This window comes from Centrocercus urophasianus, unplaced genomic scaffold (genome assembly GCF_019232065.1).
Source record: "Centrocercus urophasianus isolate 14NV4802_14NV808 unplaced genomic scaffold, USGS_Curo_1.0 seq_21, whole genome shotgun sequence".
In the NCBI taxonomy this organism is placed as follows: domain Eukaryota; kingdom Metazoa; phylum Chordata; class Aves; order Galliformes; family Phasianidae; genus Centrocercus; species Centrocercus urophasianus.
Window position 1 is genome coordinate 11,111,154 of NW_024884767.1, and position 12,152 is coordinate 11,123,305.

Genomic DNA, 12,152 nt, shown 5'->3' on the forward strand with positions numbered 1-12,152 from the left:
AGCATATTTTGAGACTAAGAGCAATTAATACTTCTTTTCCTTGTTATGCAACTTTTTCAAAGAACATGATTATTACTTATGTTACAGTACTTACAAGTGTAGTAGGTGTTTTTTTAAAACTTTCCAGTGGCTATAATAAATATATTAAACTTTCCAGTGGCTATAAAAATACTTTATTTCACACACACCACACACCCCCACGCAAATTGTAAGCAAATCTCGCAGAATCAGTCTCTTGTCATGGGTAATTTAACGTGCCTGGACAAAGACACATTTTTCCAGCACACTTAAAGAAACTTCAATCAGTGGCAGACAAATATCTTTAAACAGTCTTTCCATTGTAAATATATTGGATTTGGATTGTAAGGCTTTCCTTTGGTGAGAATTAAGCAAGTGCTTTGTCTGCCAGAGTCTTACAGAGTACCCCATTGTGTCCACTTCTCCAGCACATACATCTTAGCACAGCTGATGATGTCCATTTGTTATGAGGCAACAGCTGTCTGACTAGCCCTTCAATGGAACTGCTGTTCCAGGTAGGGACAGATGGTCTGCCACCAGGTATGGCCAGCACAGGGAAGATACTCTCCAAAAGATTCCTGGTCTGGTGGTATATCTGAATTCTACCCAATGCAAGTGATTTTGTAGCATTCCTGGAAAGATACCTGTTGTTCTCTTTTAAACTAGAGGTTTGGAAAGAGCATGCTTGCAACTCATTCAATGTTGTGTTACTGTTTTAGGATTAGTTGCTGTATTGTTATTTTAGTGAAGCATCATTTCTCAGAGAAATTGCTGCTGAATTTGGTCAGCCTTATGATAAGGATCCTATTCTTATATAAAATAAACATCTAGTGATACATTTTGGGATTTTAATGCTTTCATCACTTTAATATCAATAACCATGGATATGTATTTAGTAGTAAAAACTAAGTTTTGAGAGATAAGTTTGTCTTCAACAAGCTGCAGAAAAGTGATATATCTTTTCTCTCCATGTCCTCTCAAAATGTCTGTATGATATGTAATACTAATTTCTCTGATCTTATTAAGCATGCATTTTTACATGTATAGACAGAACCCTTTGCTCTGTGGTTTGGGAAGGAAACCCATCTCTATGTATAGAATGCAAGATCCTTTATGCAACCTATCTGTAGCAGCATTTTGTTCTCCGGAAAAAAATACTGGTGTCACATTTAGCCCTAAATTATTTATCCTTTCATCCCCTCTTGGCAGCTGTCACCCTATGTCTGGGGAATGCTCCTGCAAGCCTGGCTGGTCTGGGCTCTACTGCAATGAGACATGTTCTCCAGGGTTCTATGGCAAGTCTTGTCAGCAGATCTGCAGCTGCCAAAATGGTGCTGATTGTGACAGCGTGACTGGAAAATGCACCTGTGCCTCTGGATTTAAGGTAAATAAGTTTCACTTTCTTTACTGAAGTGCAGAAGGGTTAAAGATGCTAGAGTGTCCTTTCTCTACCACAGTAAAGGAGAGGTAAGAATAGTTGGCTATCACAGGGTGTGTTACAGATTAAGACCCTGGAAAGGCAGAATTTCTGTTTAGCTCTAAGTACTGAAATGTAACAATGGTTAAGAAAGAAAAGTTCACTGCTTCATAGGACATTGATATACAAATGAGGAAGTGCTCCTGAGATAAAGGAATGAACTATAGGTTTCAGTTGTTATCTTACTGTATTGATTCCTTGTGCTCCATTCAGAGAAACTCTTGACAAAGACACTTATTTTTACAGTGTAAGGTACATTTTTCAGTAGCTTTTACACATTTGCTGTTCTTTGTGCATTGGATGCTAATAATCTAACACAGAAATGTTTTTGCAGTATGACTATTCTAGCAGTAATATTTCAACTAAATTAATTCTTAAAAGATTTTGCATAACCACAGTATTTTCCATTAAACTACTATCTGACTGTATTTTGGTTTTGCAAAGGACTTTTTTATTACTAAAAATACCGTCTATTGATCTCACCATGTGCTGTTCGTTAGCTCTGTGACATGAGCTCTGATTGCAGCTGATGGTTATAGTAGACCTAAAAGTCATGGAGAACTCAGTGTGAAAGACTTCTTTTCTCTTAAATTCAGGATAAATCAGTGACAGCCTAGGATAGTCGTGACTTGTGTGTTTTCTGACTTGTGGGGCATCTGAGTCAGTCATCACAATCAGTCAATTCCATGTCCAGGTAGTTTGTTACAGCTACAGTTATATTGCCTGAACTTTCTATAAGAGTTTTTAGACTATTTTTGTGTAATTCAGGGTGCTGATTGTGGTACTCCTTGTCTTCCGGGTACGTACGGAGTAAATTGTTCTTCTGACTGCAACTGTAAAAACGAAGCCGTATGTTCGCCAGTAGATGGTTCTTGTGCTTGCAAAGCAGGTAAGTGTGTCTTCAGATTAATATTCTGAAATCATAAAATCAAGTTGAGTTTTTGAAGTTGAGAAGAAGCAGCGCATTTAATAAACAGCAGACCAACTGTAAGGCCATATATTTTATTCTCTATGCTTCTCCTGCAGTGAGGGGTGAAAAATGGGAGAGCATCTGCTCAGAGAAGAGGGCACGTACTTTGTATTCATCTGAAAGAGCTGGATACTGTGGCTAGGTGAACTACTAGTATTTATTTAGTCTGAAATGGGCTGCCGCTTGCCTCTTCATGGCAGGGCTAGGATTTGCTAGAATGACTTCTGGTACGCATTTTATGTGTTGTTAGGCTTCCTAGCCAAAGCAGCCCTGTTTCTGATCCATCTGGATGAGCACCAGGTCTGTCTACCACACTCTTTGTACCACAGACACAATTATTTTTCTGCCATTTTAACACTGATGTTGGTCTCTCAGCAAGAGACAAGTTTTGAAGAGATCTTTTCACATGTAAAGATCTACAGATCTGTATGAGTTCCCATTCTATACAAAATATAATACTAAGTTCCATTTAAAGATCCCTTCCTGAAATACACACTGAGGATGTGCTCTTTTTTTCATTTCTGCTGTAAGAAAGCTTTTAAAAGGCAGCATCTCTCAGCTGTGATGCTGGATTACTGAGAAGAGAGGGGCAGGCAAATCCATAAGCCCAGTTTATGTTTTCTCCCACTCTAAAAATGTTGGAGGGACCTCAAAACCCACCCAGCCCCAACTCGTGCCATGGGCAGGGCTTCCCCCCACCCCAGCTCAGGCTGCCCAGGGCCCCATCCAACCTGGCCTTGAGCACTTCCAGCAATGGGGCACCACAGCTTCTGTGGGCAGCTGTGCTAGGGCCTCACCATTCTCTGAATGATTAATTTTCTTATAATATGTAATCTAAGTATCCCCTCTTTTAGTTTAAAAGCATTCCCCCTTGTCCTATCACTATCATACTGTTTAAAAAGTCCATCTCCTCCAAAAAGGAGGTTTTTTTAAGCCTCCTTTAAGTGCTGGAAGGACATAATGAGGTCTCTCCAAGGCCTTCTCCAGGCTGAACAAGCCCAGCTCCCTCCACCTCTTTTCATAGGAGGGGTGCTCTAGATATCTGATCATGTCTCCTTACATCCTTTCCCTATTAACTGAATATATTTTCTACAAGTTTAATAACTCAGGTGCCCGGTGGAGGTTGGTTTGACACTAGTAAGACAATGATGAAATTCCCATTGATTTCAATGAAATGAGAATACCCTACAGTTTTCACATTGCATATAATTATCACTTTCCTGCTTTGCTCCTTCTACAAAAGTTCTTCTGCTTTTTGAATTAGTAGTCACACTGCTTTTCAGTCATGATATTTAGAAATTAGGCAGCTCTGTAGCTCTGAGAAAAGCAGGTTGGTGTGGGTAGATCAGCATGCATTCGGAAAATGTAACCTGCCTGCCATTGAAAGATTCCATGTCTGACATTATTTGCTTCTTTTAACTGTGCTTATGCTATGGGAAGCTCTTTAAGGAGACAGAGAAGGAAACTTTAAAAAGCCTTGAAAAAGCACTGGAGAGAAAGTGTCTCAATTTTTTAGCTATTACAGTGTAACATTTTTTCCTGAAATGACCCCTAAACTCTGAAATTATCAATCTAGGACACGAGGCAGTTCTATTTCAATACATTTGTTTTGCATAGTCTATTGATTGTACTCTCTGCTGAATTATTTTTCCTTTCACTTACTGTAAACAAGGTACAAAATTAGAAACTTGACTTGTGTCATTGCTGATGATAACATATGAACTGGCTCACTTGTTTTCTGTCATACCCAGTAGTTGATCACACTTTTGAAAACCTATTTACATTTCTGTTTATCCAGTGCACAGTCTGTGAATCATTGCTATCAGACATAATCAGTGGTGAACACTGCATTTCAGAGACACTTTCCATTACGTTCTATTTTGTGTTTTGAAGAGAAGTGCAGAAGTCATCTACAAGGTCTTCTGTGTATCCTTGGAGAAATCCAGCTTGTGCACTACTTTACTGTTTTACTTTCTCTATTTTTATATTTTTTCTCTGGGGGGGTGTGGTGGGGAGGAAAATCTAAGATTTCTGTTAAAACCACACTGCAGAACTGTCTATATTTAGTAATGGTGTAAGAACTATGAAAGTAGCAGCTTAAGTGAAAAGATTGTAATTTTTTTCAGGCTATCCCTGTAAACTTTCAAGATAGCTAGTACTTCTCAGCAAAATTTCAAGGTGTCTGTGATTACCTTTCAAATCTCTCATCAATGGCTCCTGCATGTTGGCACTGTCTGCAAAGTATGTGCTGTGCACAGATGTTACAAGGTGCCCTTCTGCGTCTTTGTTCAAATCCAGATAAATTCTCAGCTGAAATAGTATCGCTATCCTATAGAGATTCTGTGTGCCTCAGAGATTCCAAATGGGAGGTGGAGGGAAATGTGTGCTCAGTGAGGAGCTGGGGGGAAACCTGATTAATTTGTCACTTTAATTCTTGTTTATGGTAGGTTGGCATGGTGTAGACTGTTCAGTCAATTGTCCCAGTGGTACCTGGGGACTTGGCTGTAACTTAACTTGCCAGTGTCTTAACGGAGGGGCTTGCAATGCTCTGGATGGAACCTGTTCCTGCGCCCCGGGCTGGAGAGGAGAAAAGTGTGAACTCCCTTGCCAGGTAGTTCAATCATTTTGCTCAATATGGCACTGTGTTAATACCGGGCAAGGGGACACTAGTATAATTCTTCTCACTTTATTGGAATAAATCCCTAAGAAGCGCTGCATCTAACAGTCATCCCATGTTTGACCAGATTCAAGATTAGGGACATAAAGCAATTCTTTAAGATTTTTTTGGGAATGCCTTTGGTTTTCTTTCAAATGTAGCTTAGCGTACGCTCATTCTGATATAGCAAGTAAAGTGACAGACAAATCTAAAATATTCTGGAAAGCTGATTAGAGTGCTTCCTGTGTGTGTTTATGCAGCCTTTCCAACAAATGCATCTCAATTAGAAGACTAATTTTTGTTTTTCTAAAAAAGCTTTGCTTATCACTTAGCATCTAATTCTGAAAGACGTTGGTAAGTATCTCCTAAATTCCATTAGTTCTTCTGAAAGTGGCTTGTTAGAAAAGATCAGTATTGTTTCATGCCATTTGCTCCATTGTTTCGAATATAGCAAGCTAGTGCTCAAAAGAAATTCTCAAATTTACAATTCCTAATCAACTTACTGTCATGTACTTTCTCAGTCTCCACTCACCTCTTATTTCTGTGTCAAATAGAATATTTTCCATATGTAAATACATATCAATGAATTTCACTTTTTTCATTAAATTTAGAAAATCAATACCACTGTTCAGATTATCAATCAGGATTGACTTAGTTTTGGGCAAAATACATAGAAGACTAGAATTACCCTTTTTCAGCAATATATTTCAAAACTTCCTTTATTTCCAAATCTGATTATAAACAAAGGAAGTGCCTGCCTTAATCTTTTCTTTTTCTCTCTATAAAAATGAATTCTTCAGATGTGCAAAACTCTCCTTATTCTCAAGTAATGTATGATTTTTTCTACTTCAGACTGGACAGACTGGGAATTTAATATCTGTATCCTATAATCTGTGAAACTCTACAGGGGAAAAAAAAAAGGGGGGGGGGGAGGGAGGATACCAGATGAATTATGATTTATGTTTTATTCCACTTTTTAATGTAACTTTGACCAGTTTTTCATCTTGAATATTGTCTTTTAAACCTGACATATCTTTTCTTTATTTATTTCCTTTGCTGTGAATAGTCCCAGAAGTATTACTCAAAATTATCCTGCCTTTCTCCTTGGTTTTGATGTTTTACACTTTCTGTTTACTGATGTATTTTTGCCTTCTTTTGAAAAAGCAATTGTAAAAATTTTATTTGTTTTTGTTTCTGAGATTGACCTTATATGAAATTATTGTCTAAAAGTTTGTGGCACCTTCTACTGAAGAAACAGGAAGTCAAATTCATGTATTCTGATACAGTTCCATGAAAATCAGCTGTGTTCTTTTGGCACAATTGAACATACTGAGAAGGTTATTTAACTTGTGATTTAACCTTTTGATAACATTTTTTGTTGGTTCAGAAATGTTCAACAGCCAAAATATAATTTTGTGTAATGTGTAATAGCAGAGAGCTTCTTTTCTAATATATTCTATGCTGTTATGCAGAAGAAAACATTATCAATCAAAAGAAAGTGATTCAGTGTGCATTCTTTAAGAAATAAACTTTACACTGAACATGTGTTTTAATACGTTTCGTTCCTATTTGATTCTTTTTTTTAGAAATTGTGGGTTTAAGGGCATCTTTTTTTTTTTCTTTATTTTTTTGACAAATACATGAAAAAAACAATCTGAGGCAGGAAGGAAAGTGAATTAATTTCCCATCTCTATGACTCCTGGGTCATAGACAAGGGACTGAGATGTAAGAGAAATAAGAAGGACAGTACAAGAGATTTACAGTGCTATCAGTGATAGGGTAGGTTTGTGTTCTCTAAAAAATTAATCCAGAATTCTTTATCTTCCCCGCTCAAATAAAAGAATGAAAATATAGAGCATCAACGTTTTCCAAAAGCCAGAAGCATTTTATATTAAGTAAACTGATTACAGGCTTAGAAGAGATCTGAGGTTTCCTTTTTCCTGAGGCAGGACTGACCAGAACTTGTTCTCATCCAACTCTCAGTTCTCATCATCTCTGTTTTGTTTTGTTTTCCTGGCTGCAGGATGGCACATATGGCATGGATTGTGCTGAACGCTGTGACTGCAGCCATGCAGATGGTTGTCATCCTACCACGGGTTACTGCCGCTGTCTACCAGGATGGTCAGGTACAAAAGAGACCATCGCGAAACACACCGAGAGTTTCCTGTATGATGGGAGTTGGTCTTGTCTTTCTTTTTTTTTTGTGGGTAGAAGAGTAGTATGTGGGCTTGGAAGGAGAAGCGGCCAGTTCTGTGGCTGTTGTGTCCCTTCCTGTGATTCACAGTCATGGAATCTTTGCTGGCTGTGGTTTATATAGGAAACTGGGAATAGAAGATGAAATCTTACAACCTGTGTACCTCCACATCATGACTCCTCATAAAACTGTTGAACAGCTGTTGACAATCAACCTTGAGTTAGCAGTTTTGATATAAGTTGTGCAGAATTGTGTTGTGTTGCCATTGAAGTTTCTCCTACTTTTGGAAACAAATAGATTCTCTTTATATATTTGGTCGTGAGTGAGTTCCCTTTTTTTTTTTTTTTTTCCCTGCAGCTTTGCTGTTGTGGCTTTAGGAAATCTATATAGTTATTCACCAGAGTTGTGTTTCATGCGTTATCAAAATGTTGCTTACGGAAAGCAGGGTTTTTTGAAAGTATGATGAAACTACGGGGAAGGTTCTACCATGGTGAAATAAATGTTCCCTTTATGAGATTTAATTCCCACATAGATCTCTATGCTGTAAACATTGGAAAAACTTGTTTATCTTCAATTATGATTAGTTGGCATGAGTTTGTCTTGCAGAATGTTCTGGATTTTGTGTTTCACTGTGAGATGCTCACTGCTGTAGCATTGCAAGGATCTGATTTCAAGTATGGACTCATTACATTTAATAATGAAAAGCCAGGAAGAAAAACATACCTTTTAACTTCTGCTGTTTTATGAAAGGAGTTTTTTGTGATTTCAGATGTAGTATAGTATTGCTTAATATCACCTCACCCATTCATAAGTTAACATTTTTCCTACTTGATTGGTACTCCATTATACAATTGTTTTCCTTTTTCTCTGGTGCTTCTAGCCATGTTAGATGGAGTTGAGTGGATAATCTGCAACAAGTAATGGCTTTGAAATGGTTAGCAAATTATTTTGCTCGTAAAAGTTTGTGTAGAGCTTATGACTTCTCAGATACAATCTCTGTTCATCTTTCCTCAAAATTTTATGCGTTCTTATTTCTTTCAGCTCTGTAGGTGGATCACGGGCATTCTGTGCAAAAGCCTGTGCCTGCAGTTCAGGTTGATTAGTTGTAGTCAAGTACAATTTGTGCAATTTGTCTGTAGGCTTGTGCCAAGTTCTCTGAAGAGGCTTTTTCCTTATTGTACTGTTCTGCAGCTGGTTTCAGTGTGAAAGACAGAGGTTTCCAGAGCCAGCACTTACCTTTGTGCGAGGCTTTGATTGAATTTATTCTCCTCCCACAAGCTGCAGTGTAACTTGCTGTCAGCCACTCAGATACCTCTGGGAAATGACTACCACAAGAATGCAAAAACAATAGAGATGATTTGAGTGGGTTGTTAAAAAAACCCCACAAATTAAACAAACAAAACAAGCAAGCAAGGAGACAAAAAAAAATTAAAAAAAAAACACATTATTCCATTTTTTTTCTAGAGATGCTGCTTTGTGTTATGGGTTATTTTCTTAGGATATTAATGGCCTCTGATGTTCTAGTTTGCAGGTAGCCTCAGAATTGCATTTAGGTCTTTGAACATTCTTTCTCAAAACTTTATTTGAATTGTTCAAAATACAATTTGTTAAGTTAATAAATCTATGAAAGCATACAGACATTGAAAGATACGTGAACAGTTACAGATCTTGAGGAACCTTGGTGTGGAGAGTTAGTGAGGTTCACAAGCTCTTGATGTATTGTCCAGATTAAGTCTTACGAGTTTTCTGTACTGGGACAAATAGTCAGAGACCAAAAGTATGTAAATGAGTAAAGCCAAATTAAAAGCAGTAGTTCTGAAAGGTCACAGTACAAATCTTAGCAGTGCTGGAATTCAAATATTGAAAAGGACAAAATATTTTTGACTTTAGTAAAAGCTTGCTACTTCTGCATATTTAGACTTCCTGTGTGATTGTAGATATAACTGGACACCCATCGCTGGATTATGTCATCTCAGCAGTGTGTAAGACTAGTTTCAACAAGTTGGTGATGTCTAGACGTACAACATGACATAAATGGGATAGCTTGCTTTATACTCAGTGTCTGGAAAAATCTTCCGCCCACACTTCACGTGTTGGAGCTGGGACAGGAGGAATCTGTTCTTTGAGTAGACATTTATATTTAGAATAATTTAAAAAAGGAGAGAATATTTTAGAAATGGGTTCTCAAATAGCTGTAATGTAATGTTACACTGCAGAGAGTAGCATTAGACTTCAGGATTAAGAAGGGTTGTTGTATGCATATGTGTGTGCGTAATAGGTGGAGAAACAGGTGGAGAATTTGTAAAATAAATAAATAAATAAATAGCAAAACAAAAATCAACCCCAAACGACCCAGCAACAACAACAAAAAACCAACACTCAAACAGGAAACCAGTTTGGGATCAGTCTGATGCTAAAACAAATGATGGTTATTGTTGCTGAACAAACATTGAAGGGAGTGTTAAAAAAGCACATTTAAACAAGCTTTTTTTGTTATTATGTTTTTTTAATTATCTTTTTTTATGATCTTTTTTTAAAAAGAATAAATCACTGAATTCAAGTCAAATTTCTCAGAATGTTCTGATGCCTCCAAATTTATGTAAAGCTTCAGAAAAGATACTTTAAGTGTAGTTCTTTTCTCCTCTCTCTGAATAGATCATTTTTCTAGTTTGCTCAGGGAAAAAGAGTTCATGTAACTCTGCTGAAACAGATTGGGAGTGGAAGATTTTTCCCTTGCTGGTGGATACAGTTGTGCCATAGCACTGGGGCAGAGGAAGCGCACTGCCCTGGAGACAGTCAGAGCCCTAGTAGGATAAATGCACCTCGGATAGCCAGGGCAGCTATGCTTCCTGTGCTTTGGTCCCAAGACAGAACTGTAGCTGAGCATTCTGTCAGCAGAAGGATGCTAGATAGCTTAGTTTCGTAAATAAGCTTAATTTTCAAACATGCCTGTTGTATAATCTGCAAATGGTAGCTATGAGTGAAGTTCTGTTTCTAGTACTGTGTCAGGAATTGTGGCAAAACTCTAGAAATAATTGAAATTGTTTAAATCACCTTTATGTTTTAAATTTAGTTTCTTTTGTCTATGCAGCTACTTAGATTTTGAATCCTAAACACAAGTCCCTTCCTATACAGGACTCCTGTTAGATACTGCACTGCTTTAGTGTTCATCCTACAGCAGATTAATTCTGTTGAAAGAAGCAAGAGTTAAGGGTGATGTTTTTTTCCAGGCAATCTTGCCATTCCCTCACATTCCAGGAGCCACATGACATGATGGTACAAATGAGAAACATCCGCCCACACTGAAGATGATGTCTGCCCCAAACACTCTCATCCGCTGACATTTTCGCTGTGACTTATAAATAACTTTTCTTCATCTGGAGAGAGTGCAATAGCTAGACAGTGGAAAAGAGTAAGAAGCATTAAAATAAAAAGCCTAAAGGTAGAGAAAAGACAAAGAAAACATACCTCCTCAACAAGTAATGATAATTAAGCCTCCTAATAATTTATACCAAAACCTTAAGTTAACTTTTGTGAAAGAGCCACCTCTACCACTTCCCTCAATAACCATACAATCCAGCAAGCACCGTGGTACCTGTTAATTTCATTCCTTAAACTTAACCTGTTCTACAAGCAGCTGCCAAGAACACAGATGATCCAAACTGCCTAAAATATCAGATAATCCATATTCTTGCAAACTGAAATTTTTCATTAAAGCATTGTAAAAGAGGCAAAGGTTTTCTTCCAGACAGTCTGCTTACTGCAGTACAACGTGGGTGTCAGTGGTAACGCACTGCGGTTGTGCTTTCTTGGATGTAGTTCTCTTGGACCTTTCTGTTTATGAAGAAATGTCGTGTCATACTCATACCACGCTTGTTATTTTAAAAATCAATTTAAAGGCTGTGTTGTGCCAGGGATTGTGAAATACCGGTAGTCTGCTATCTGAACCAAAACAATAGCATCGGTTTATGGAAAAGACAGATGCAGAAATATCAGCCTACATTCTACCAGCACACATGGTGTTTATTCATATGCTGTGTCAGATAGGATATTGGTGACTTTGCTGCGCTGACACCTGCTGATGCTAGTCAGATTGTCCATCACCAGATGTGTTGTTGCTGTGAGGAAGTGCTGTGTCCTTTCCATGTGCTCGCGACGTTACTACTGAGAAGCACATTTGTTGCTGGATTAGAGCGGACAAGACTGTCATCTGACACCCTCTCCACTGATGCAAATAACTAGGTCCCCAGGGAAGCACCAGCTAGACCTCTCCCGTGCTCCTTAGCTTTTACTGTGTACACAATTTTCTTTTTTCTATTACGCAGAAGAAAAAGACATAAAAGAGTACTGCCATAGGCCTTTCTCACATTCAGACTGAGAAATGAGATGCCACTAGGAGTGCGCACAGGGCTGGCGCCCTGGTGCACCCCAGGCAGGAGCCTCTTCCGAGACAGTTTTTCCTCCACACTGGCCAACTTCTCTCTGCTTCTGAAGTGCAAGTGTCTGTTGTTGCAGATATTCTGTGCAGCACAAACTGAAGTTGCATGTGTGCATGGTGTCATGATAAACAGTGTATTTACTCTCCAAACTTCAGTTAAGGGATTTGGCTCACCCTGTGTCATTGTGCCTGCATCTCTTTTGCCTGTGCATTGCAGTGAGTCTTTGTGTGAAGTAAATATCACTATTTTAAAAGAAGAACTTTACGTCAGTGCATTAAGTACATTCATTTTCTACCTGCTAAGAAGGTAAGAAAGGGAGAAATGGTGTTTTTCTGTTACTTTCCTGTGGCTACCAAAAATGCTGTAGATGATAAGAGAAGCATCTCTGGGTTGGTTGA

At 38.1% G+C, this 12,152-nt stretch overlaps 1 protein-coding gene across 1 annotated transcript in view; it reads left to right on the forward strand.

Annotated features, from left to right (window-relative positions):
- Positions 1-12,152, forward strand: part of MEGF10 (multiple EGF like domains 10) — a 99,828-nt gene that overhangs the window by 61,929 nt on the left and 25,747 nt on the right. The window contains exons 10-13 of the mRNA XM_042823088.1: positions 1,228-1,402; positions 2,264-2,384; positions 4,913-5,076; positions 7,145-7,247. Coding sequence (XP_042679022.1) covers positions 1,228-1,402; positions 2,264-2,384; positions 4,913-5,076; positions 7,145-7,247 — 563 coding nt within the window. The remainder of the gene's footprint in view (positions 1-1,227; positions 1,403-2,263; positions 2,385-4,912; positions 5,077-7,144; positions 7,248-12,152) is intronic.